General features: G+C 44.5%; 2 protein-coding genes and 1 long non-coding RNA gene across 9 annotated transcripts in view; 1 reads left to right on the forward strand and 2 right to left on the reverse strand.

Annotated features, from left to right (window-relative positions):
* URAD (ureidoimidazoline (2-oxo-4-hydroxy-4-carboxy-5-) decarboxylase) overlaps positions 1–11,293 on the reverse strand; it is a 43,578-nt gene extending 32,285 nt beyond the window's left edge. The window contains exon 1 of the mRNA XM_056561833.1: positions 11,062–11,293. Coding sequence (XP_056417808.1) covers positions 11,062–11,293 — 232 coding nt within the window. The remainder of the gene's footprint in view (positions 1–11,061) is intronic.
* The window catches only part of LOC130358503 (uncharacterized), a 114,363-nt gene that overhangs the window by 65,053 nt on the left and 21,397 nt on the right, over positions 1–27,913 (forward strand). The window contains exons 1-2 of one of the 3 annotated variants that reach the window (XR_008889543.1): positions 1,325–1,352; positions 11,039–11,413. This is a non-coding gene — a long non-coding RNA (uncharacterized LOC130358503). Of the gene's footprint in view, positions 1–1,324; positions 1,353–10,172; positions 10,305–11,038; positions 11,414–27,913 lie in introns of those variants that run through there. The other 2 variants (XR_008889541.1, XR_008889542.1) reach the window with 2 other exon arrangements.
* Positions 18,728–27,913, reverse strand: part of FLT3 (fms related receptor tyrosine kinase 3) — a 142,254-nt gene continuing 133,068 nt past the window's right edge. For all 5 annotated transcript variants that reach the window (XM_056561826.1, XM_056561823.1, XM_056561822.1 and 2 more), the window contains 2 exons: positions 27,200–27,305; positions 18,728–20,609 (listed from right to left, as the gene is read on the reverse strand). In XM_056561826.1, the coding sequence (XP_056417801.1) occupies positions 20,505–20,609; positions 27,200–27,305 (211 nt within the window). In that variant the 3' untranslated portion in view covers positions 18,728–20,504. The remainder of the gene's footprint in view (positions 20,610–27,199; positions 27,306–27,913) is intronic.

The following is a 27,913-nucleotide window of genomic DNA, read 5'->3' on the forward strand; positions in this document are numbered from 1 at the left end:
TCCTGCACTTCATACCATGGGAACCACCCCATTGATAAAAGGATTGCTGGGCTTGTCCGGTTAGCTAAACCACTCTGCCACACAGTGGTGTATTTGTGGTTTGTGCTGCCTTAGGCCTGACTAAACTCATGCACCCCTGTAATCTAAATTTTCTGCTCCTTTTTATTAAGTCCAAAGTTTTTTTTTCAGTTTTAGCCCCACCCTTACCTCTGTAAACCCCACCTCTTCCTCTTTTGGGCCCACCTTCCTTCTTCATGCTCCACCTTTTCCTCTTTGCACATTAAACTATTGTGCCCATTTGTACATTATGTTTTTTTGTGTACTATTTAAAAGGTTTTATCCATTATTTGAAGAGAAAATTATCTTTAAAATAATTTAAAAAAATTATATTGAACCATTTTTACCAAGATTAGTCATCCATGTCAGGCATAGTGACAAGTCGGACTCAGGACGTATATCACCCCCCCATCAAAAGCCGGTTACTTGTTACGTTTCCCCAAAACTAGTGTCAGCCGCAAAAGAAAGAAAGAAAAATAAAAAGGAAGGATGAAAGAAAAATAATTTTGCCGCCAGGGCTGCCCCCTGATAAAATGCTGCTCTAGGCCCGGGCCCTGTTGACCTAGTTAAAGATACAGGGCTGCTACCATGGGACATTACTGTGATAGCCTGGGGGTGTAGGGTATATGGGGTGTATCTGTGCGGTTACTAAGGGTGCTTGCTTTACCCTATCTTATTCGATACGCCAGGATGAGGGCTATTCTCTGTATGCTTGGACTACTGCCACCCTTCTCAAGAGCGATAGGGAAATAGTAAATAATTGATTATCCACAACTGGAGATTTTCAGAAACTTGTCGGAACTTTTACTGAAGATTTTAGGCAATAATGAACAGGAACAGTCCACACAACAGAGTCTATTAGAGCTTGACAAGTGGTTGGGACCTCGTGAGTCTATTGAGCTTAGGAAGGTAATTGTTGCGGTGATCCACTAGATTTAGGGGTTTAGATTCGGTCCAGTAATCACGCTAGCTTTAGCGGGGATTGAGATTTTAACTCACGGTTTAGTTTAGGCTGAGGCCGGCAGGTTTCTGGCCTAGCTTGTCATTGAAAGTTGCACAGATCCGTCCTGCTAGTCCGGCATCCACGAGAGCAGCAATCCAAGAGAGCGATCATTGGCTACAGCTCCCTTATATGGGCAGGGGCTGGACTAAAGCTCCCGGGTCCATAACAACTGTCAATCTTCTGTACATAGAGTTATGGGTAACATGTGACCCAAGGACCTCCAAAGGTCCTCCAACATACCATAGAGGAATTAACATTTTCACATGACTGAAGGTCATGCGATGCTGCAAAGGTAAGCATACTAATATACATTATGTTAAATATATACATTTAGACATTACAAAAGAGGCGACTAGGGGCTGTCCCACCTGGGGGACCCTACCTGAACATAGTAACTCTGACTTTTGGGACCACCATACAAGGTACGGTATGCAATACGGTACCGGGACACCACATTACCATCTACATCCCTAGTACTACTTTCAGATAGCCTGCACTACAACACCTATCATCCCCTTGAGTACCACAATTAAACATGTCAGACTAACCAGCCAATTTGGGAAGTCCAGTACTGAACAACTTATCTCCATCCACAAATAAGTCCGACCGCTGGGATCCCTGGTGATCTCATGCCTGGCGCCCTCATGCACGGAGCTGTGTCGAACGCGGCACGAAGCGGTGCCTGACACGTCCCCTCCATGCATCTTTATGGGGAGAGCCGGGGCAATGGAAATGAGAATGTGGATGGTCCCAATGGTTGGGCCCCCTGCAATGAGACACTTATCCCCTATCCAAAGTGTCCCTTTAACTGTTGATGTCTATTGCAGGTGCATGGCCAGCTTTACCCTCACCCCCCCCAGCGAGCTTGTGTGGCTCTCTCCTGACATACCTGGCGGTATAGGTCATCACATTACTAAAACATTTTCTTAATTGTCTAATTTCCAACCAATTTTTACTACATTAGACATATACCTGTATTATTAATCCAATAACGTATTTTGTATGATGCTTAAGTTACCGTCACTTCCATATACACATTCACACAGAGGGCAATGAACCATATATATCTCCTCAAGGCCCGAGCCGTGACCAGTAAGTGGCTGGTTACAATCAATTTTATGGCAGCACTTACACGGGATCAGCGAAGAGTGTAGCCGGCAGAGGGGACATCCAGAAAACATTAACCTAAGTAACTGATGGGATGTAATCAATTGTTGGTAATGGATACAATTAGCCAACGCAACGACAACACCTGTCAGCCTGGGTTATAGCACCCACTCCCCCTATTAAATATGTCAGCACCCCACTAGAGATCTCCGCTGGTGGGCCGGTTGTAACAGGGGTGTTATTTCATATGGGGCCCTGTGCAGGTGTTATTTACCTGGGCTCAACCACATGTTTGATGATATCATACTGTCTTACCCTTCATAGACATAACAATATATGCTTTTTGTGGTCAAATAGTTTATCTATTGCGATTATTTGATTCTCACTGTCTACATATAGTGCTGTCCCTCTGACTGATGGCACGGTCCTCCAACCTGTGGCTCTCCAGCTGTTGCAGAATTACAATTCCCATCATGCCCTGACAGCCTACGGCTGTCAGGGCATGATGGGAATTGTAGTTCTGCAACAGCTGGAGAGTCACAGGTTGGGGAGCCCTGGCTTATGTAAAACACAGACAGGGTCATATTAAAGGGAGTGAAAGAGGGAGCTTAAAGGGATACTCCAGTGGAAAAATATGCTTAAAGGGGTTATCCAGGCAAAAACTTTTTTATATATATCAACTGGCTCCGGAAAGATAAACAGATTTGTAAATTACTTCTATTAAAAAATCTTAATCCTTCCAATAGTTATTAGCTTCTGAAGTTTTCTGTCTAACTGCTCAATGATGATGTCACGTAACGGGAGCTGTGCATGATGGGAAAATATCCCCATAGGAGCTGGACAGCTCCCGGGACGTAAGTCATCAGAAAGCAGTTAGACAGAAAACAGCAACTCAACTTCAGAAGCTAATAACTATTGGAAGGATTAAGATTTTTTAATAGAAGTAATTTACAAATCTGTTTAACTTTACGGAGGCAGTTGATATATAAAAAAAAGTTTTTGCCTGGAATACCCCTTTAATAATCAACTGGTGCCTGAAAATTATACAGGTTTGTAAATTACTTCTATTTAAAATCTTAAATCTTAACTTCCAGTACTGATCAGCTGCTGTATATTACAGAGGAAGTTGTGTAGTTCTTTACAGTCTGACCACAGTGTTCTCTGCTGACACCTCTGTCCATGTCAGGAACTGTCCGGAGCAGGAGAGGTTTTCTATGGGGATTTGCTTATACTTTGGACAGTTCCTCACACAGACGGAGGTGGCAGCCGAGAGCATTGTGGTCAGACTGGAAAGAACTACACAACTTCCTCTGGAGCATACAACAGCTGATAAGTACTGGAAGGGTTACAATTTTTACATAGAAGTTATTTACAAATCTGTATTACTTTCTCCCTTATCCCTAAACATGGATGTCTACAAAAATTGTAAGTGCACAATTTAAAGGGTACCTTTCATCAAAAAAACTTTTGATATAATATAGATTAATGTATGCAGAATAACTTTCCAATAGCATGTTATAAAAAAATATGCTTCTTTCTATTTAATTTTCCACTTTGAAAAAATGACCACTAGGTGTCTCCCTGCCCGTCCTTTTTTTTTAATTTTTTTATAGATTTCAGACTCATGCAGGAGTCCTAAATCTCAGACTCCAGCCGGGACACAGACAAGCACAGCACTGCTCCCTGGCAGTGAGCAGTGCTGAGTTTGTCTGTGTTCCGGCTGCAGTTTGAGATTTAGGACTCCTGCATGAGTCTGAAATCTATAAAAAAAAAAAAGGACTGGTAGGGAGACCCCTAGTGGCCATTTTTCAAAGTGGAAAATTAAAAAAAAAAAAGAAGCATATATTTTAATAACATTCTATTGGAAAGTTATTCTGCATACATTAATCTATAATATATCAAAAGTTTTATTGATGAAAGGTTACCCTTTAATGTGTACAGAGCTCCCATCTGCCTGCAATGCTTACTATTACTAGAATAGATCTAGTGGCCACACATGCATTGTTATTGCCATAGGAAGGAGAAGGGCAGCTGCCAGTCACATCAGGCTGAACATACTGATTTGCATGTTAACATGCAACATGGGGGGGACCTTGTTTTCTTCAAAGCAGGACATCAGGGACAGGATGGATGCCGTTATACTTATTACATTGTGGGTATTTTACCAAGGACTTGTTATTTGGTGTTTATATCTACCTTAGATTAGCTGTGTATTATATGACATTGTTGCTGGGGAGGGGCTCCGACTAATTGTTAGGCAGTGGCTGAGTGACAGACAACAGAGGGTTGTAGTCAATGGAGAATATTCAGAGCAAGGTCTTGTCACCAGTGGGGACCTCAGGGATCTGTACTGGGACCAATTTTATTTTAATACCTTCATTAGTGATATTGCAAAAGGTCTCGATGGTAAGATATTTTTTGCTGATGACATAAAGATATGTAACAGGATTGACATTCCTGGAGGGATCCGCCAAATGGAAAAGGATTTAGGAAAACTAGAAGAATGGTCAGAACTCTGGCAACTGAAATCTAATGTGGATAAGTGCAAGATAATGCACCTAGGGCGTAAAAAGACGGGCAGTTGAATGAGAGAAGTGCTCATGCCGCTGTACAGAACACTGGTGAGACCTCACTTGGAGTATTGTGCACAGTACTGGAGGCCGTATCTCCAGAAGGATATAGATACTCTAGACCAGGCATAGGCAACCTTCGGCACTGCAGATGTTTGGACTACATCTTCCATGATGCTCTTACGTCCAAAATGCTGACAAAGCATCATGGGAGATGTAGTCCAAACATCTGCAGTGACGAAGGTTGCCTATACCTGCTCTAGAGAAAGTTCAGAGAAGATACTAAACTAGTACATGGATTGCAGGATAAAACTTACCAGGAAAGGTTAAAGGACCTTAACATGTATAGAAGAAAGAAGAGACAGAGGGGATATGATAGACACTTTTTATACATAAAGGGAATAAACACGATAAAGGAGGAGAGTATATTTAAAATAATTGGACACCTAAAGAAAGATAGGGATAGGCATTAGGCTATCCTTCATATAAGATAGAGATAGGCATAAGGCTATCCTCCATATAAGATAGGGATAGGTATAAGGCTATCCTTCATATAAGATAGAGATAGGTATAAGGCTATCCTTCATATAAGATAGATATAGGTATACAGCTATCCTTCATATAAGATAGGGATAGGCATAAGGCTATCCTTCATATAAGATAGAGATAGGTATAAGGCTTTCCTTCACATAAGATAGAGATAGGTATAAGGCTATCCTTCATATAAGATAGGGATAGGTATAAGGCTATCCTTCATATTAGATAGAGATAGGTATAAGGCTATCCTTCATATAAGATTGAGATAGGTAAAAGGCTATCCTTCATATAAGATAGAGATAGGCATAAGGCAACCCTTCATATAAGATAGAGATAGGTAAAAGGCTATCCTTCATAAAAGATAGAGATATGTAGAAGGCTATCCTTCATATAAGATAGAGATGGGCATAAGGCTATCCTTCATATAAGATAGGGATAGATATAAGGCTATCCTTCATATAAAATATGAATAGGCACAAGGCTATCCTTCATATAAGATAGAGATAGGTATAAGGCTATCCTTTATATAAGATAGGGATAGGTATAAGGCTATCCCTCATATATGAAGGATAGTCTTATGCCTATCTCTATCTTATATGAAGGATAGCCTTATACCTATCTCTATCTTATCTTATATGAAGGATAGCCTTATACCTATCTCTATCTTATATGAAGGATAGCCTTATACCTATCCCTATCTTATATGAAGGATAGCCTTATACCTAAATTTATCTTATATGAAGGATAGCTTTATGCCTATCTCTATCTTATATGAAGGATAGCCTTATGCCTATCCCTATCTTATATGAATGATAGCCTTATACCTATCTCTATCTTATATGAATGATAGCCTTATACCTATCTCTATCTTATATGAAGGATAGCCTTATGCCTATCTCTATTTTATATGAAGGATAGAGATAGGTATAAGGCTATCCTTCATATAAGATAGAGATAGGTATAAGGCTATCCTTAATATAAGATAGTGATAGGTATAAGGCTATCCTTCATATAAGATAGAGATAGGTATAAGGCTATCCTTCATATAAGATAATGATAGGCATAAGTCTATCCTTCATATAAGATAGGGATAGGTATAAGGCTATCCTTAATATAAGATAGAGATAGGTATAAGGCTATGCTTCATATAAGATAGGGCCGGGGACTATTCATAGTATTCAGGATATTGGGCAGACTAGATGGGACAAATAGTTCTTATCTGTCGACACATTCTATGTTTCTATCACTGGTTTTAGGTTGTCACTTTATTTTTCTGCCTGAAAAAAAATGCCACAAAAACTGCCCTGTCATTTAACACTCCCAAGATTCAGTTTTTGTGGCATTTGTTTTCAAATATAGTGGGTTTTATTCTTCTGTATATTTTTTTCTTTTGCCTTTTCGCCTGTGTTTTTATGTCATGTAGTTATTTCATCAGTTGACTTTCTGATTCCTATTGAAGAAATGGGGGAAAGAAATTTAAGTAAAAACTCCAATACTAAATCCACAGGACGTTTTTATAGCTTTTTCTTCTCTCCCATAGACTTCTATAGGAGAGAAACCAAGATTTTGTTCAATAAAACGCCATCGTCTCCGCCTAGCCTCACTGTCACCATGTTGGTAGTAGCTGGCTGTCCTGGTATGGAATGTGCCCAGGGTGCTGGATGTTAGGAAGGGTGCAAGTAAGTTACCTTTCCTGACACCAAGGTGGGGAAGAGAACTGGGCATAAGATAATAAAAAATAAAAATAAAAAATAAATAAATAAATAATAATGTTAATAATAATAATGATGACGAAGATGATTATAATTATAATAGTTCTCTTTCGCCAATTTACAGTCAGTGAATTTGAAGAATTAATTCTACCATCTCTAGCCCCAACAATTAAAGAGGTAGAAGTGCAATTCCCAAAATTTCCACATTTCTTACAGGGAGAGACAGTGATAGTTTATTATTATAATTAAAGGAGTTATCCATAAAACTTATGAGCTTCTGAATTTAAGGTTGTTCTTTTCTGTCTAAATCCTCTCTGATGACATGTGTCTCGGGAAACGCCCAGTTTAGAAGAGGTTTGCTATGGGGATTTGCTTCTAAACTGGGTGTTTCCCGAGACAGGTGTCATCAGAGAGGACTTAGACAGAAAAGAACAACCTTAACTTCAGAAGCTCATAAGTACTGAGAGGATTAAGATTTTTTAATAGAAATAATTTACAAATCTGTTTAACTTTCTGGAGCCAGTTGATATATATATATATATATATATATATATATATATATATATATATATGTATGTATATATATGTATATATATATATATATATATATATATATATATATATATATATAAAGTTTTTAGTTTTTAGTTTTTTCCTGGATAACCCCTTTAATTTTTTTGTTATGGGGGTTTAACTTCTATCTACTGCTGCACGTCATTTTAGCATATATTACATATATGTTATTACTATAGGAGAGTGTTTTCCAAACAGTGTTACTCCAGCTGTTGCAAAACTACAACTCCCAGCATGCCTGGACAGCCAAAGGCTGTCTGGGCATGCTGGGAGTTGTAGTTTTGCAACAGCTGGAGGCACACTGTTTGGAAACCAGTGCTATAGGAATTACTGTGAGATGTATTACAGAGAACAGCCTCTCTGAACCTATATCACCTCCTGTCTGTAGCAAGAGAAAGTTCAATCAATTAGGGGAAAAGTACTGAACTGGATACAGTGAATACAAAGTTATATACCTTCTACACTTGTCTTGGATTCAATACTTGGTGTAAGAGCGGCACCTAGTGTTTGACATAAATATTGCAGCCACAGGGTTTAAATGACCCTATTTGTTCACTGCATTCCTTAGAATTCATACATGGGCCATGATGAACATTGTTCTGTGTATGGGGACATAACAGAGGAGTCTAAACTAGAGTGCCCCTTTAGATTAGGCATGTAGTATTCAGCAGATAATAAGTACAGGAAGGATTAATATTTTTTAATAGAAGTAATTTACAAATCTGTTTAACTTTCTGGCACCAGTTGATTTAAAAAAAATAAAGGTTTTCACCGGAGTACCCCTTTAAAGGACCATTCCCCAGAAACAAAAATTTGAATCAACCAGTGCCAGGTTTTATACAGATGTCACATCCGGGGTAGGAATCAGTGCAGATCTAAGCTCGCCTCAAACCACTGTTCCTATCTACTTGGACGATCCACCCTAAACAGCAGCCCCCCCCCCCCCCCCAACTGGGCACCAGTCCCTAAACTGGACTAAATGCACAGGGCATAAGGGAAGTCAGACAAGCCAGGTCAGCAACACGTGGGCAAAATAGGTGCAAAGTCAGCAGAAAAGGGTTAATCCAAAGCAAGCCAGAGAATCAAAACCCAGAGAGGAGCATAGTACAAAATCAGAAAGAGGATGAGGATGAGAAAGAGTCAAACCAGGAAGGTAGAGAAGTACAAAGTCAGAAGGCAAAGGCAGGGTCAGGTCACAAGCAGAGGTTGGGTCACAATAAGTCAGGCCAGGTATACAGGAATTGCAGAGGTCAAGAATGCTGGTGATGGGTAAAAACCTATATCAGTATGGTAAATTCATTACAATAAATTTGTAAATTCCAAGCCTTCCAGCAATTATCAGCTGCGATATGCCACAGAGGAAGTTGTGCAGTTCTTTCTAATCCAACACAGTGCTCTCTGCTGCCACCTCTGTCAATGTAAAGAACTGTCTGGAGCAGGAGAGATTTGCTATGAGGATTTGCTTCTGCTTTGGACTGTTCCCAACATAAACAGAGATGGCAGCAGGGAGCACCATGTGTGGCTGAAAAGAACTACACAACTTCCTCTAAGGGCATACAGCAGCTGATAAGTACTGGAAGATTTGGGATTTTTTTTAAATAAAGACATTTACAAATCTCTATAACTTTCTGGCACCAGTTAATATTTTTTCTACAATACCCCTTGAATTCCAGAAAACCTTTTTAATTCCACCCTCCCTAATTTTCGTGTTGCACTCAGATAGGTCAGACAGCTGCAATTGTCTTCAGGGACGTTCTCATGCTGAGCTGCCATAGCTGTGATACAGAGGGATTGTATGTGAGTGATTCTCCCCTGCAAATAATGATTATGTTTAAACAGAAGTCTTAAAGGGGTACTCCGCCCCTGGCATCTTATCCCCTATCCAAAGGATAGGGGATAAGATGTTAGATTGCCGCGGTCCCGCTGCTGGGGACCCCGGGGGTCCCCGCTGCGGCACCCCGCTATCCTTACTGCACAGAGTGAGTGACGGGCGATACAGAGGACGGAGCAACGTGACGTCATGGCTCCGCCCCTCATGACATCACGGCCCGTCCCCTTAATGCAAGTCTATGGCTGGGGGCGTGACGACCGCCACGCCCCCTCCCATAGACTTGTATTAACGGGGGCGGGCCGTGACGTCACGTGGGGCGGGGCCGTGACGTAACGATGCTCCGGCCCCTGTATTGCCCGTCATTACGTGCAGAGCGATCTCTCTCTGCACAGTAATGATACCGCGGTGCTGCAGCAGCGATCCCCGGGGTCCCCAGCAGCGGGACCCCGGCGATCTGACATCTTATCCCCTATCCTTTGGATAGGGGATAAGATGTCTAGGGGCGGAGTACCCCTTTAAAGGGGTACTCTGCTGCTCAGCGTTTGGAACAAAATGTTCCGAACGCTTAGAGTCGGCGCCTGGAGCTCGTGACTTCATAGCCCTGCCCCTCATGATGTCACGCTCCCGCCCCCTCAATGCAAGTCTATGGGAGGGGGCGTGACAGCCGTCACGCCCCCTCCCATAGACTTGCGTTGAGGGGGCGGGACGTGACGTCATGAGGGGGCGGGGCTATGACATCACGAGCTCCGGACGCCGGCTCTAAGCATTCGGAACATTTTGTTCCAAACGCTGAGCAGTGGAGTACCCCTTTAAGCAATGCACTTATGTTAAATGTGCTGGTGATCGTAATATACAGACTGGCCTTTATTTGTTACACCTACTTATGGATGGTTCACATACTGTACGTCCAGCAGGTCAGCAGAGTTGCCATCCTGGATCAAAAATGTAGCATGCAGGCAACTAGGCCGAGCCCCATTGCAGTCTATGGGAAATAGAGGGAGATTTATCCAAACCTGTGTAGAGGAAGAGCGGTGCTGTTGTCCATAGCAACCAATTAAACAGACCTGTGAAAAATAAAAGAAGCGATCTGATTGGTTGCTATGAGCAACTGCACCGCTCTTCCTCTACACAAGTTTTGATAAATCTCCCCCATTATGTGACAAAGGTCCGGCTTTTTGCATCGGGTGTTCCCATTCCGGATGGATCCAGATCTCTGAATATATATATATATATATATATATATATATATATATAAATAAATAACAGGCCTTAGTCTTTCTTTTCACTGTTGTAAGATTCTGAAATATGTTGTAATATTCTGAGAGGCAGATTATTGGGTGCTCAGTTGGGTTATGTTCACACCACATTTGTGGTGCACATATACGCTACACCAGTGATCTTCAACCTGCGGACCTCCAGAAGTTGCAAAACCACAACTCCCAGCATGCCCGGACAGCCGTTGGCTGTCCGGGCATGCTGGGAGTTGTGGTTTTGCAACATCTGGAGGTCCGCAGGTTGAAGACCACTGCGCTACACATTTCCATGGCCTATATTGAGCCTAATATATGATAAGAGAGTCTCCTATTTACATACATTCATGCATAGGCAATGTTCACTAAAATCTTTGCTTTCCTTTTCATTTATGAAGCAACGAGGACGCCACATTCTCACCTGATTTCGGCAGGGCTTCAATAAATTCATAAACCCCGTCCTCCACCTCAGAGAAGGCTGAATATGGCCGCCTGGACCACACCGCCGCCGTGATAATCGGACACTTCTCTATGATATTTCCAAAAATATCCAGAAATTGCTCATAGCTCATGGAGTTTACAGCTTCTAGATCCATCTCCTGACCCAGCAGCAGTGACTCTCCGTTACAACTGGGGACAAGTCCTAATGTCATCTGGTCCTAATGTTTAGTTAATAAGTTTATTTTTAACTACTCGGGCAACCGTGCATGGACCCGAGGTCACTGACTCTTCCGAAATCTGTAAACTGGAGTCCACTTACAGAGCAAGTGAAGGTAAGAAAATATACGCATACATAGGGGGGGTATTTATCAAAGGATTTATGTGCTTTTTTTTCACTTAACTTTGGCACAATAATTTGGCGCAGTGTCTTTTTGCGCCAAAGTTTGGCGCATCTTCTCCACCGTCATTTTTACAACTTTCTCAAAATCCCATGGTCCTGTGTGTGATTTCAACTTTAGTCAGTAATTCATCATTTGCGCCAATCGATCTTTGGCGCAAATCCCGTTTTTTGGGCGCAAATCCTCGCCAAGAAATTTTGCACATGGAAAACACACTTACCAATGTCAGAAAATGTAAAGGCGTCAAAATACATTAAAATTTTTTTTTGGGTGAAAGCAGCGACGCCTCTGGGGCTGCTCAATACTATCCTGCGAAATAGTTGTCTCTGAGGGACCTTCACCCTCCGTTGAGCAGCATTGGACATGGCCACATAGGTTCAGAAAAGGTAAGCACTAAAGCAGTGGTCTCCAACCTGCGGACCTCCAGATGTTGCAAAACTACAACTCCCAGCATGCCCGGACAGCCGTTGGCTGTCCGGGCATGCTGGGAATTGTAGTTTTGCGACATCTGGAGGTCCGCAGGTTGAAGACCACTGCACTAAAGTAACAAAAAGAAAAAAAACTACTCAAGTTGAAAATAAAATCCATTTCACATGGTGGCTATAAACCCCACAAAAGAAAATATCTCATGTCGCTTGCTGATATACTGCAGGAGGGACTCCAAAATGGCTGCTCTACAGGGTAAAATACGCGTCCTCTGTGGTGGTAAGTTCTGTGTAAAAGGCGCTGTGAACAGCTGGTTTCAACATTTGAGCCAAAATTACTAACAACTTGCACCAAATGATAAATTTGGTGCATGTCCACGAAAACCAAAGTGAAAAAAAAGGGTAAAAAGAAACTGTCATCAGGCAAAATTGATAAATACCCCCCATAGTGTATTGCATTCATTCTTGCATATCTATCCCTTTTTTTGTATATTTCCTCTATATTTTACTCCAGACTGTCTGTTTTAAGTTATCCATTTTTCATCCATATTTACTTTTTGTTACAGGGAAATTTGTTACAGGGTAATTAGCCAGCTTTGTGCAATGGAGGCAGGAGATGGCATACCCAGCTCCCCTGCCTCCATCCCCTCTGCTCCGATATACCTGCCTATTTTGCGCTTAGATGGGCAAAGGGGGTCTCATGAATTTAGGAGCAGAGTAGATGGAGGCAGGGAAGCTCTGTATGCTGGCTTCATTGCACAACATTTGCGTATTGGCAATGGAGGCTAATACCGGGTGTATCTCCAGAACGGCAGCACCAGGTTTACCTGCACTATAACCCTGTGCGTTGGGTTTAGTGTGGTAAACCAGCTGTCAGTTTTCCTCAAAAAAATTAACTATCATGCAAATGCGGAACATGAGTTTTTAAATGCACCCTATTGACTTCTTTGAGCACGCTGCATTGTGGAAACAAAAAACATCTGTGCCAAAAAAAAAAAAAAAAAATTAAATATGAATAAAGTTATTTTGTGTATTTTGTTATGTATTGACAGTGTTTTTCAATAAAAAAAATATTAATACGGATCCGTAATACACAAGTGTGAAGAAGCCCTTATGGTGCCCATACACCATAGACTATGGTCACACAAAGAAATTTCAATGCAGAATTCCGCAGCTGATTTTGATGGGATTCTGCTGTGATGTTCACATCTGCGCCGGAAACATGTGGCATGGAAATTCTAATTCCAGTGTTCGCAGAAAGTATAGACATGTCTATTCTTTCTGCGGACTCTGCACGGAAGTGCATTGTCGTATGTTATGCCGGGGCTCCACTGTCAGGACAATGTCACCACCTTCAGCAGGTTCAGCCGCCTGACTGTAATAGCATAGCATTGTTCTGTATAAGTGATCTAATAATTGCTTATAAAAAAAAAATAGACTTAGTGTAAAACAACAAGTGTTTTTAAAAATATAAAAATTCAAAAAAATTCAAATCACACCCCTTTTCCTATTTTTCAAATAAAAAACTACTCCTCTGTGTTCTCTCCTATCTGATAGCACTCCTCTGTACTCTCTCCTGTGTGACAGGACTCCTCTGTGTGTCTGATAGGACAGGAGAGAACAAAGAGGAGTGCTATCAGCCAGGAGAGAGCACAGAGGGGTGCTATCAGCCAGGAGAGAGCACAGAGGAGTGCTATCAGCCAGGAGAGAGCACAGAGGAGTACAATCAGCCAAGAGAGAACACAGAGGAGTGCTATCAGCCAGGAGAGAGCACAGAGGAGTGCTATCGGACAGGAGAGAGCACAGAGGAGTACAATCAGCCAGGAGAGAGAACAGAGGAGTACAATCAGCCAGGAGAGAGCACAGAGGAGTCCTATCAGACAGGAGAGAGCACAGAGGAGTAGAAACAGCCAGGAGAGAGCACAGAGGAGTATGTGGTATCCCGATACAGGACCTTGTCCTGTCCCTGTCCTCTCAGTTAGAGTTCCCCCATTCCACAGGATTTTCCTGCAGGACTTACCATTTGCTCACCTCGTACAATACATTACAAATGTATTGTGCATATTGTCAATTATGTATAAAGTTGTGTATAAAGTTGTACAAATGTATAGGACCTTCCAGGGTCATGTGATAATGTCATGTGATGAACCCAGAGTTCCCTGGGTACAGGACCTCCAGGCTTGACGACCAATGGGATTAGTCCAGCCCCCTAGTATATAAGGGGCTGCAGTCTGTAAGTTCTCTCTCTTAATTCCTGACTAAAAAGAATATCTCAATTCATCTTACCTAAGCCAAAGCCTAAGGAACCAGCAGCCACTAGAACCATGAGTTATCAAGCTCTATCTACAAAAACCTAGTGGCTACTATTCAACTCAAAGCATATAATTAGTAGCACAGTGGCCTGTTCAAATCTCAAGACCACAAGTCCCAGGAAAGCCTGTGAGGTGTCCTGCATACCGGTTACCTCAAGAGAAACTGTTTAACTGTAAAGACTGTTGCACAAGAAGTTAAGTAAAAGTTCCAGTTATCTCATAAATCCTGCTGTGTGAGTGCTATCAGACAGGAGAGAGCACAGAGGACTCCTATCAGACAGGAGAGAGCACAGAGGAGTGCTATCAGACAGGAGAGAGCACAGAGGACTCCTATCAGACAGGAGAGAGCACAGAGGAGTGCTATCAGACAGGAGAGAGCACAGAGGACTCCTATCAGACAGTAGAGAGCACAGAGGAGTGCTATCAGACAGGAGAGAGCACGGAGGAGTGCTATCAGACAGGAGAGAGCACAGAGGAGTGCTATCAGACAGGAGAGAGCACAGAGGAGTACTATCAGACAGGAAACACAGCACAGAGGAGTCCTTTCAGCCAGAAGAGAGCACAGAGGAGTCCTATCAGACAGGAGAGACAGAGGAGTGCTATCAGCCAGGAAAGAGCACAGAGGAGTACTATCAGACAGGAGAGAGCACAGAGGAGTCCTATCAGACAGGAGAGAGCACAGAGGAGTCCTATCAGACAGGAGAGACAGAGGAGTGCTATCAGCCAGGAAAGAGCACAGAGGAGTACTATCAGACAGGAGAGAGCACAGAGGAGTCCTATCAGACAGGAGAGAGCACAGAGGAGTGCTATCAGACAGGAGAGAGCACAGAGGAGTACTATCAGACAGGAAACACAGCACAGAGGAGTCCTTTCAGCCAGAAGAGAGCACAGAGGAGTCCTATCAGACAGGAGAGACAGAGGAGTGCTATCAGCCAGGAAAGAGCACAGAGGAGTACTATCAGACAGGAGAGAGCACAGAGGAGTCCTATCAGACAGGAGAGAGCACAGAGGAGTCCTATCAGACAGGAGAGAGCACAGAGGAGTCCTATCAGACAGGAAAGAGCACAGAGGAATACTATCAGACAGGAGACACAGCACAGAGGAGTCCTATCAGACAGGAGAGACAGAGGAGTGCTATCAGACAGGAGAGAGCACAGAGGAGTCCTATCAGACAGGAGAGACAGAGGAGTGCTATCAGACAGGAGAGAGCACAGAGGAGTACTATCAGACAGAAGAGAGCACAGAGGAGTACTGTCAGAAAGGGGAGAGCACAGAGGAGTACTGTCAGACAGGGGAGAGCACAGAGGAGTACTGTCAGACAGGGGAGAGCACAGAGGAGTACTATCAGACAGGAGAGAGCACAGAGGAGTACTGTCAGACAGGGGAGAGCACAGAGGAGTACCATCAGACAGGAGAGAGCACAGAGGAGTACTGTCAGACAGGGGAGAGCACAGAGGAGTACTGTCAGACAGGGGAGAACACAGAGGAGTACTATCAGACAGGGGGGAGAGCACAGAGGAGTGCTGTCAGACAGGGGAGAGCACAGAGGAATACTATCAGACAGGAGAGCGCACAGAGGAGTACTATCAGACAGGAGAGAGCACAGAGGAGTGCTATCAGACAGGAGAGAGCACAAAGGAGTGCTATCAGACAGGAGAGAGCACAGAGGAATACTATTAGACAGGAGAGCGCACAGAGGAGTGCTAGCCCACCCTCACTTAATGGACTTTGTCTATACCTATGCTTCAGCTTGGACAAATCCATGATTTTATAAGCCATGACTCTATAAAAAGGAAATACAATTTTCTTATGAAGTATAATAGAAAGGTTAATGTTTTACCAAGATGTACAACATATAAAATGTTTTTGTATCTGACAGTGCCCATTTAAGGTCAAAATGGACCTGCTCATGAGGGGTTTCTTGCAACATTTTAAATTCAAGGTAACCACATAAGTAAAAAAAAAAAAAAAAAAAAAAAATTAATATATATATATATATATATATATATATATATATATATAGATAGATAGATTTTTTTTTCTTTTGTGAAAGGTGTCTAAAGCCTCTAACATTGTTTACAGGATGTCATCATTATCCTACAGAGCAGAAACAAGACACAGAATTGTTCCCTGTGGTTTGCATAGTGAACAGTAGAGGGCTTGGTTTCAGTTGCAGCTCCAGGCGATAGAATGACAAGGGATAATATGACTTTTGATATATTTGTATCTGTAACCCGCTGCGTATACCATAGGACAGGAGTTTCCCTGTGTATCCAAAGACAGGTGCAAAAGAGCAGGGCCAGTCAACCTGACATATTCTAGACACATCCAATATGGCCCTTGACTCCATTAACCCCTATTGTCCAGCACTGTAATAGTGCAGCACAGTCAAGAGTAGACCCTAGTTCTCCAAACTGTGTGCCTCCAGCTGTTGCAAAACTACAACTTCCAGCATGCCCCGACAGCCGAAGGCTGTCGGGGCATGCTGGGAGATGTAGTTTTGCAACATCTGGACGTCCACAGTTTTGAGGCCAATACTGTACAGCCCAGTCCTCCAAACTGTGGACCTCCAGCAGCTACAAAACTACAACTCCCAGCATGCATGGACAGCCAACAGCTGTCTGGGCATGCTGAGATGTAGTTTTGCAATACAGGTCCACAGTTTAGAGACCACTTTTGTAGACATTAGGGGCAATTTATTTAGCACTATACACTTTTGGTGTGTAAAAAAAAAAAAAAAAAAAAAGGCGCAAGTTTGGCATTGATGGTTTTGCTACATTTTGGGAGAAGTTTTTTTTATCCTGAATTGATTTTTTGCCAAACTTGCTTACTTGAAGATTTTGCCCTTTGACCTTGCAGTGGTTGTCAATCAGTCATGTGCGACTTTTCTCCAAACGTGGCAAATTTGGTTGCAGAGGGCTCCAAATGTCATAAACCAATGCCAGCAATCTTTTAACTTAAAAAACTCGCTTACAACATTTTCACACAAGCAAAAAACCTAGGCACGTGTGGGAAATTTATCAAATTGATAAATTAGGTGCACATACACATAACTTAAAAAGAGTACCTCTCATGCTCTTGATACATTTTATAATCCTCCCAGTTCACTGCCCCCATCATGATAATCCACCCCCTGCCTTTATTTTTATTATTATGGTGTCCCGGTACAGGATCCCTGTCCCTGTCAAAAGTCCCCTCAGCTAGAGTCCCTCCATCCCACATGGCTCTCCTGCAGGGCTTGCCCCTTGGCCACCTCATATAAATGTATTTCTGTATAGTGTACAAATGTATAGGACCTACCTAGGTCACATGATATATCATAATGGTTGTACAGATAGGAACTTTCTGGGTCATGTGATGTACCCAGAGTTCTCTGGGTTCAGGACCTACAGGCTTTGCAACCAATGGGATTAGTCCAGCCTCCCTGATATATAAGGGGCTGTAGTCTGTAAATTCTCTCTCTTAGTTCCTTCCGGACTATCAAGCAATCACAATCAGCATGTCTCAATTCATCTCAACTAGGCCAAAGCCTAAAGAACCAGCAGCCACTAGAACGGTGGGTTATAAAGCTCTATCTACCAATTCCTTGTGACTACTATTCAACTCAACTCATACAATTAGTAGCACAGTGGCCTGCTTAAAGCTAAAGACTGCCTGTCCCAGCAAAGCCTGTGAGGAACCTGCATCCCAGTTACCTCAAGAGAAACTGTTTAATTGTAAAGACTGTTGGCTTAAGAAGTTCAGTAAAAGTTCCAGTTATCTCATAAATTCTGCTGTGGACATTCAGTTTATTATCCCTGCCGTTTGGGGGCCGGTTGGCAGCAGGACCTCCAATACTAAGCAAACCGCACCCTGGCATCATGACAAGTAAGGGTTAATACCACCAGACCCTGCATCACCTCATTGCCTCACCCAGTCACCACATTATTATTTAGTTTTCTACCTTGATATTGCTCCATATTTTCTGCTCAGTCTCAGTCAGATTCACAGACTGGGAAGGGGCGTTCCCCAGTAGGTGTGACATCATCTGAAGCCATACAGGGGAGAACTTCCTCCATCACTCTGCTACACACAGCCCAGAGCAGTTCATTGTGTGAGATGAGCTATGATTGGCTAAGGCAGCAAACACCCCCCTCAGCATTTCCTGATCTTGGACTTCTGACAGGCCAACAGGAGTCCAAAGTCTGTGCAAAAGATGGGGGGGGGGATGTGCTGTGGACAAGTAGGGAGACACCTAGAGGCAGCTTTTTTAAACACAAATAAAACATAGAAAGCTTCTGTGGCGAAAACAGCTGCCGTGGAAATTCTGATAAGGGCAGGATCAGAGTGGGCCCCTGGCTGCGGCCGGGTAGGTCTGTGTGTCCGCTCGTAGTATCTAAAAGAAAAGCTTATCTTCATTGCTGTTTTTTTTTCTTTACATTATGCAAAAATACAAACAAATGACATCTCACACGATAATTGAATGTTTTTTTTTATAAAAAAGCAAAAATATAATGTATTCTTATGCATTTTATTAATATAAAAAATATCTTTAAAAAAATCTTACTCAACAATAGTGCTCAGCATAAGCCTATACCAAAAAAGGGATATGCATCTTGTGATTTTAATATTTACATTATTTCTGTGTAACCACTTTGTTTGTGCCCATTTTAGGGTATATAAATGTAACACAATGGGCCCCCCTCTACTTGTCATAGTGGACAGCCATTACACATGTGACTCTTACTTTGTGGTCTTGTGAATTAAACCGATAACACACTCAAGTCAGTAGCCGCCATATAATGCTTCATGATGACAGGCGGGCCCAACTATAGGCCTACCACATTATCAACCATCAATACATCATCAGGGGAGCGTTGATGTGAAACAGGATTGTTATCTACTTACTAAAGTAATAAACATTCACTTTTCCCCATTTTGCAGAAAAAAAGAAGCACTCCGGGATTTTGTTTATGCTTATATAGTGCAGCATAAGCTATTCTTGTGCATGCCTTTTGCTTACCTTTTTTGATGATGTGGCAAGCATGGGCTACATTTACCATCAATGCTCTGGCTGAGTATCAGGTGTTTGATCACTCCAGCTGGTCATGTAATTAAGCTGCAAGTGCTGGAGAATACACAGGTGAACACATTAGACTCACAAGTGCGTCAGTGTCAAATATACACTGTGCAGTTTCAATGCCTTTTCTGACACAATTATGGTGAAATTGCACCTTTTTTGGCATACTTTTGGAAAAACGATGGAAAAAAAACTTTAAGAATGCAGCAATAAATACAATGTGGTAACCTCAGAGGGGGTGTATACCTACTATATCCTGATCCCACAGAGCAGTGTTTACCAACCAGTGTGCCTTCATCATTGCAAACCTACAACTTCCAGCATGCCTGGACAGCCAACGGCTGGTATTTGTAGTTTTGCAACAGTTGGAGGCACACTGGTTGGGAAACACTGCCATTGAGAAAGCAGATGAATCTGGGAAGGGAGGGATCTGTGAGCTGCTGGGAGGGATCTAGTAGATGAGGATGTAATCCCGTAGTTCACAGGAAGTCAGGTGACTTAGGACTGACATCCTGATTTGCCAATTATGAACCGGAAGATATGGAGAGTCAGATTGGTGATCACATGATCACGTTGCAGTAATGAAACATATAGATGCAGCTGCACTGGAATTAAACATATTTTGCTGTAAGACTAGTAATAGTGAGTGTGCATAATATAGGCAACAAAAAACCCGGGGTGCTTCTTTAGTGAACGACAGGAACCTACTGAATGCTGTGACTTTCTTAAACATTCCATCATCTGCAACATTTGTGTTCCATGAGCCCAGAATTGTCGCTATATATATTCTATCAGAGCTATTACTAGGCTATGTCCTTCTCTAGCTGCGGGTCGCAGTTACTATAGGGAAACCCCAAAATGGGAGGTTTTGTAGCTGTGGTATAATAAAGGTCTCAAATAGGCTGCACCCCTGTGCCCTACACCAGAGAAGTGGGTATCTGTGGGGCTAGGGTGTGGTAGTCCACGCTGAATGGTGTTTGGCCGACATGTTCTGTATATGATGGCCCTCTAATCCTGGTAAATAGACACCTTGTGCAGTCCCCTATATACCGTATTATTCAGCAAAGCATCAATTGAAAAGCGACTGATGACTTCTGCCTTTAGTTCATCTGAAATCCCAGAGAATATTCCACCGATCCACGATTCTACTTCATCAGAGATGATCTTGAGATGGAGACAGTTATGTAAAAGTGCCAAAAAGCTAATGAAAGCTCTGCTAGTACGCTGACTCAGATAAGTGGTGTGTTGACAGATAGAAGGTCCTGGATCAGTGCACTTTCTATAAGCGTCGAACAATTAGAATCTGAATTATGGCTGTTCTTGCTTTGGTAAATCTGTAAAGAATATAATAAAAGTAAAGTTTAAGAATACAAGACTAATGTGTGAATTATAAAAGCCAATGAATGAGCACGTGTAAAAGAGTTTTCTCCTTTGTCAGCTGATAACATCTGTCTTTGTTCTTGGGGGCCTGTCAGCCTGTGAAGAAGGTCCTTATATTATTTTTATAAAAAGGAGAAGGTCCTTATATTATTTTTATAAAAAGGAGATAAAATTTTCATATGAAGTATTAAGGAAGGTTAATGCTTTGCCAAGATATACAACATATAAAAAGTTTTTGAATCTGACAATTCAAAAACTTTTTAAATGTTGTACATCTTGGCAAAGCATTAACCTTTCTTTATGCTTCATAAGAAAAAGTTATCTCCTTTTTATAAAAATAATGGCTTATAAAAACACCACTAGGGGTACCCCATACGATCCAGAACATAATCCTGTCTGCCTGCAGCATCATATTTGTCCATGCCTGTGCTTCTCTGTGCTCACTCCTTTCCTATCAGACTGCAGCATGAAAATAAAGAGGAAGGTGTTACAGAGCAGCCTGCAGTGATTGGACAAAATCACCCAGCACAGCACAGCAGACTCAGGAAAGAAGATGAGTCATGCAGAGTGAGGAAATGCCCCCTACAAAGCACAAAATAACAAAGGGAGCAATAGAAAGAAGTTATTTGTGAGAGAAATATAGGTGCTAGACACATAACAAGTGCATGTACATGACCAGGATTAGGTATTGAGTAACATATAACATTTTTTTTTTTGTGTGGGATTTGACAGGTACTTTTTAAGGGTAGCAAGATCATATAAGTAGATTTTTTATACTTACTGTAATATCTCTTTCTTGGAGGATCCATTGGGGGACACAGGAACCGTGGGTATATCTTGCTGCCACTAGGAGGCTGACACTAGGTATTAACAAAAAAGAAGTTGGCCCCTCCTGGCAGGATATACCCTGCCCACTGACTCTGAGCCAACCAGTTTAGTCCCAAAACAGTAGGAGGAACTGACTAATCACCACAGAGAGTCCGAAGAAGGCCCAGACAAAAAAATCAACCATACAAACCCACAGACAGGAAATCGACACTCAGGTCGACAAACTAATAACCAACGGGTGGGTGCTGTGTCCCACAATGGATCCTCTGAGAAAGAGTTTTTACAATAATTATAAAGCAGACCATGGGGTGGGAAAGCAGTCCCCAGGGTGGGAAAGCAGAACCCAGTCAGTCAGAGAATCAGGCGGATGGCAATGCCACCGCCACCTGCAACACTTTACACCCAAAATCGGCGTCAGCAGACGTGGAAGTGTGCACCTGGTAGAACTTGGTGAACGTGTGCACGGATGACCAAGTGGCCGCCTTGCACACCTGCAGGGCCAAAGCCCTGTTGAACACCGCCCAGGAGGCCCCAACAGAGCGGGTGGAGTGTGCCGTAACCCAGAAATGGGGGAACCTTCCCCTTAGAACGATAGGCCTCTGATATGGCAGACCGGATCAACCGGGATATGGTTGCCTTAGAAGCTGGAAGCCCTTGCACCGGCCTTCTGGAATGACGAACAACGAATCAGAGCACCGAAAAGAAGAGGCGGCCAAGAGATAAACCCGCAGAGCTCTGACCACATCCAAGTTGTGGAGAGAGCGCTCCTTAGGGTGAGACGGAGCCGGGCAGGAGGGAAGGACGATATCCTTGTTTAGATGAAAAGAGGAGACCACCTTCGGCAGAAAAGATGGCACCGGCCGAAGCACAGCCTTGTCCTGGTGAAGGACAAGAAAGGTGGGTCAGCAGGAGAGAGCTGCCAATTCCGACACCCGCCGGATGGAGGTCAAAGCAATGAGAAAAGACACCTTATAAGTAAGGAAGCGGAGAGAGATCTCCCAAAGGGGTTCGAATGGGGCACCTTGCAAAGCGCTGAGAACCAAATTCAGGTCCCAGGACGGAGTGGGAGACCTGTAAGGAGGAGCCTCGTGTGCCACACCCTGAATGAAGGTGCAAACATAAGGATCAGAAGCCAGGGGGCGCTGAAAAAGAATGGAAAGCGCTGACACCTGCCCCTTGAGGGAACTAAGTTTCAAACGCATTTCCAGCCCCGACTACAGAAAGGAAAGCAGGTTTGGCAAGGAAAAAACAACAGGAGAAAGGGAGCGGGCCTCACACCACCAAAAATAGGCACACCAGGTCCTGTGATAAATTCTGGCAAAGGATGGTTAACGTGCCCAAAGCATGGTGCGAATGACCTGGAGAGAGAAACCGCGAGCTCTCAGCACAGCAGTTTCAACCACCAAGCCGTCAAACACAGCGGCAGAGAATTGGGGTGGCAGAGTGGACCTTGAAATAGAAGGTCCTCTCTGCCACCACATGGGAACATCCGCCACAAAGCCACATGGGAACGTCCGCCACGAGACGAACCACAAGAGAAACCACATTGGCGAACCACGGGAATTGTGGAGACGCCTTCCGCCTTGAGCTTCCTCACTATTCTGGGCAGGAGGGGAAGCAGAGGAAAGAGGTAGGGGAGGTCGAACTGCGACAAAGGAACATCTAAAGCATCCACAGCCAGAGGATCACTGGATTTTGCCACGAAGGCGGAAACCTGCCAGTTTAGGTGGGACTCAAAGAGGTCCACGTCCGGGGTCCCCCAATGTTCGCAAATTGCTGCAAACACCTCTAGGTGGAGAGACCACTCCCCAGGCCAGGCGAGGAGCGACTCAGAAAGTCCGCCTCCCAATTATCCACCCCCGGAATGTGGATCGCCGATATGGAGGGAACCTGGCGTTCCCCCCAGACAAGAATCCTTGTCACCTCCGCAATTGCCATGAGGCTGCGAGTGACCCCCTGGCGATTCATATAGTCCACAGTCGTGGCATTGTCCGTTCGGACCCGAACCAGAGAACCCCGGAGTAACAACTCCCAGTGGAGGAGACAAAGAAAGATGGCCTGAATCTCCAGAATGTTGATGGGGAGACGGGCTTCCTAGGGGGACCAATGGCCCTGAATCCTCGGGTCCTGAAAAACACCCCCCAGCTGAGGAGACTCGCATCGGTCGTTAAGACCTGCCAACACAGCGAGAGAAATTATCATCCCTCTCGGAGGAGTGGAGAGCGGAGCCACCAAAGGAGCGACGGATCCGGCAGTGGAGGGACTGAGGAGATTTGTTCCACAGAGACAGGATGGCCCACTGAAGAGGGCGGCACCGGAACAGAACAAAAGGAACGGCTTCCATGGCCCATGGCCGCCACCATCCTGCCCAACACTTTCATGCACTAATGTATGGTCACCGGTTCCAGGTGGTGCAATAGGAGAAACCTGGACAGAAGAGCACTCCACTTGTCTGGTGGAAGCAGAACTCAAGCCTTTTTCGGTGTCGAAGTGAAGTCCAAGGAAGACTAGAGACTGGGAGGGAGAGAGGTTGGATTTCTCCTGGTTGATCCCCCCCAACTGGTCAGGGTCCGAATAGTGATGTGGAGACTCTCCCGATTTTGAGCAAAGGACGGAGCTTTGATCAACAGGTCGTCCAGATAAGGGAACACTGACATCCGCCAAGAGCGGAGGATGGCAATCACCACCTGGGGGCTGTGGCCAGCCCAAAATGAGGGGCCACAAACTGAAAATGACCTGCCGGAACGGCAAACCGCAGAAACCTTTGGTGTGCCGGACAAATAGGGATGTGGAGGTAGGCATCCCGGATGTCCACCAAAGCCAGGAATTCACCCTGGTCCATGGACACAACAACAGAACGGAGAGATTCCATTCGGATGTGCCGCAGGTGTAAAAAGTCAATTGAGGAGCTTCAGATTGAGAATCGGATGTACCGTTCCCCCTTTTTTGGGAATGACGAACAGGTTCGAATAGAAGCTCAAAAAACCTTCCTGGGGCGGAACTGGTACAATGACCCACTATGCAAGGAGGGTGTGGAGTTCAGACTGAAAAGCCGCAGCCAGGGACGGAGAATAGGGAGGCTAGACAGGATAAAACGATCCAGGGGAAAAGAACCAAATTCGATTCGGTAGCCTTGACCTGCGCCAACCAAACATCCCAAAAGAGGGACAGGCAACCACCCACTTGAGAGGAAGGCTCAGGTGGGGGCGCCCCTTCAGGCGGAGGTAGGCTTGCGAGTACCTGGCTTGGCAGAGAAACGTCCAGAATGACCGTCCTGCTTCCAGGAGCGGCGTGCCTTGAAGGTAGGAGCCTCCCGAGACTGCAAAGACAATTGTTTGTCCTGGTAGTCTGAGGCAAAGGACTGAAACGAAGAAGACTTGCGGCGAGAATCGCACCTTATTCTGAGGGAGCAGCGAGCTCTGACAGCCTGTAGCCTCGGAAAGGGTTTAATCCAGGCATTTGCCAAAAAGGCGGCCACCTGTAAAGGGCATCCTGGTGAGAGATCTCTTGGAGGCCACGTCAGGATTCCAGGCCTTCAACCACATAGAGCGACGGATAGCCGCTAAGTTGCCAGAAGCTGCACAGCGTGCGGATTCCAAAGACACTGGGCATAGATAATCACCAGCGTTGGAGATCTGGAGGGCTAAGTCAGCCAGATCATCTGGAAGAGCCCCGGATAAAACGCCTTGGCGAAGTTGAGCGGCCCAGGCTGACAAGGCCTTGGATACCCAAGTTGCGGCACACGCCAGAAGCAAGGACGAGCTTCAAAGGCAAATTTTGCTCAATTCTCAATTTGCTTGTCCATGGGGTCCTTGAAGGAAGTTGCATCAGCCAGAGGAAGAGTGGTGGATTTGGAGAAGCGAGAGACTGGAGGGTCCACTGTAGGCGGGGCAGTCCATTTGGAGACCAGGTCCTGGGCAAATGGAAACATAGCCTTCAGCCGTTTAGACCCTTGGAAGCGTTTTCAGGGTGCTTTCAGGCAGTCTCCAGCAGGTCATCAAACGCCGCATGAGTATTAAAGACCTTGGGAGAACGGCAAGTGCCGCGGGAGCTGGGTCCGAAGTTCCAGGTTCATGTAGGTGAAAGGTGTCTCTGACAGCCGACACCAAACTGTCCACCATGTCCGACATGGTTGACAGCTCTTCAGGCTCCGAGTGCGGATCCGAGTCTGCGTCCACCAGTTCCCCACCGGACCGGGAACAGGCAGTGGAGGCTCTAGATCTAGTTGACATAGATCTGGAATGGTGGGCTGGGTATCACGAGCGGCCCCATGGGGAGCGACTGCGGGAGCAAGGACGCTGCCTGATAGATGGGGATAGGGAGCGAGAGCGGCATGGAGACATCCCATCAGGTGAGGAGTCAGAGTAAATGACGCTTGTGAGAGCGTCAGCTACCAGAGGAGGCTGAATGGGCCTGCCGGGAGTGAGGATGCAAGGAGGAGTGCTTAAAGGCAGTAGCTACCTCCCTGGAAACTTGCGCCAGATCAGAGATCGTCTGGGAGAGTGAGGAAACCCAAACCGGGGGAGGGACATTGCCCACACGCTTCAGAGAGCCATCCTGGGCGGAAGGCACAGGAGGGCTGGGACGTGAAGTGGAGCAGGCAGAACAGGTGGACTATGCCGAACACCTTGGCATTTTAGTTTTACAGCCCGTGCAAAAATAGTAAGTGAGTAAGGCGGTGACCGCCTATCTGGGGGGGGGGGGGGGGGCACGTGACAGTGAGGGATCATACCCCCCCCACGGGAAGTTCATAGCCTCCTATAGGTAGAAGGGCCAAGGGGGAGGAGACCTGTGACTCCTGCAGCACGCGCTAGACCAGGAGAGGCAGACATTGACTTCTCATGGGCGTGCTAGTAGGGGATTGGATGTGGCCCAAGAAGGAAGGAGTGCCGCATGGCCGGGCAGTGAGAGGACTCCTCCACACAGGGATACCGGCAAGGAGAGATCCTGCTGTAAAAATAAGGTACTAGAGGGGAGACTGGACTCCCGAACAGGCTCCCTCCCCAAGGATAAAATAAAGGAATCCCTAGCAGCCCAAAGGGGGGTCGGGGATGGAGGAGAGGGTGCAGGGATACTAGATACCTAGATAGATGTCCCATATACTCAACCCTGAAAAGCACCTCCTAACAGGTTGGTCAGAAAGGTCTAGATGACAAGCAATGACCATCCTACTTATCACAATCCAATAATGTGCCCTCTCTTAATGTCTGTCAACTGGGCAAAATGTTTTCATCGTAGATCCATGTCACTACCCAAAAGTAGCCTCTGAGAGTCTTTTTATAGTGCAACATGGAAGCATTTTCAGACTCGCTTGTGGCAAGAACCAGTGTCTAAGCAGATCCCACCTGTAATAGCTTACATATCTGCCTGAGACATAACTGCATGCAGAGTTTTGCAACAAGCTAACATTATTTTTTTTTGTCAATGAGTGTACATTTAAAGGTCCCCCAGGACTCCATAGTTATCCGCTGTTCAGACACAGCCTCCCAATTGGTTGTAGAAAGAAATGTAAAGGCTGTCTGTGCTTGCTGGGAGTTCTAGTTTCTCAGCAGCTGGAGCCACCCTGGTTGAAGAACACTGTTCTAAGGAACTGATGCGATCAATGTAACAGAAGATGGTAACTTTACAATATATTATGATTAAGATTTTTTTTTCAATCTCTAATCAGTAACAGTGACGGCAAAATAACAACAGGCGCCAAATACATCTGACATACCAGAGCTTCTATATTGGAAATTTGATATCCCAAATATGAAACCAGTTCTGAAAAGGACGGTCGCTTCTTAGAATCAAAACCCCAGCAGGACTGCATCAGGAAATATCTGCAAAAATATAAGAAGAAAACCAGAAGTAAGGATGAGAATGAGATTCCCTATACCAGTGGTCTTCAAACTGGGGCCCTCCAGATTTTGCAAAACTACAATTCCCAGCATGCTGGGAGTTGTAGTTTTGCAACATCTGGAGGGCCACAGTTTGAAGACCACTGCCCTATACTATAATATGAGCTCTCACCCCTGGAGAGGAGGTCATCTGTGTCATCGCAGCAGTGCAGAATAATGGTGGGACATGATACTGGGATCACTCAAAGGCCCAGAGGTATCATATACTGTGTGAGAGAAAAGCTGTTTCCACACGACCAGTCACAGCTCAGCTTTCACTTTACTAGAGCTCCTCAATATGAGAAAGCTGAGCTGTTATTGGTTGCTATGGGCAAAATCTCTCCAGTTTTTCTCTCACACAGTTTGATACATATGGGCCAGTGTCTCATGTGCAGAGATAATTCATAGCATAGATTATTACAGACTAGCAGAGTACCCAGTGTTTCCCAGTCATTCTAGCTAAGCCTTGTGGGAGAGGAAAGCAACAATGAAGTTCCTCATATCCTGACCTCACATCTTGTCCTCACATCCTTTTCTCCAATCCCGTCCTC

Source organism: Hyla sarda, chromosome 2 (assembly GCF_029499605.1).
Source record: "Hyla sarda isolate aHylSar1 chromosome 2, aHylSar1.hap1, whole genome shotgun sequence".
Lineage (NCBI taxonomy): Eukaryota > Metazoa > Chordata > Amphibia > Anura > Hylidae > Hyla > Hyla sarda.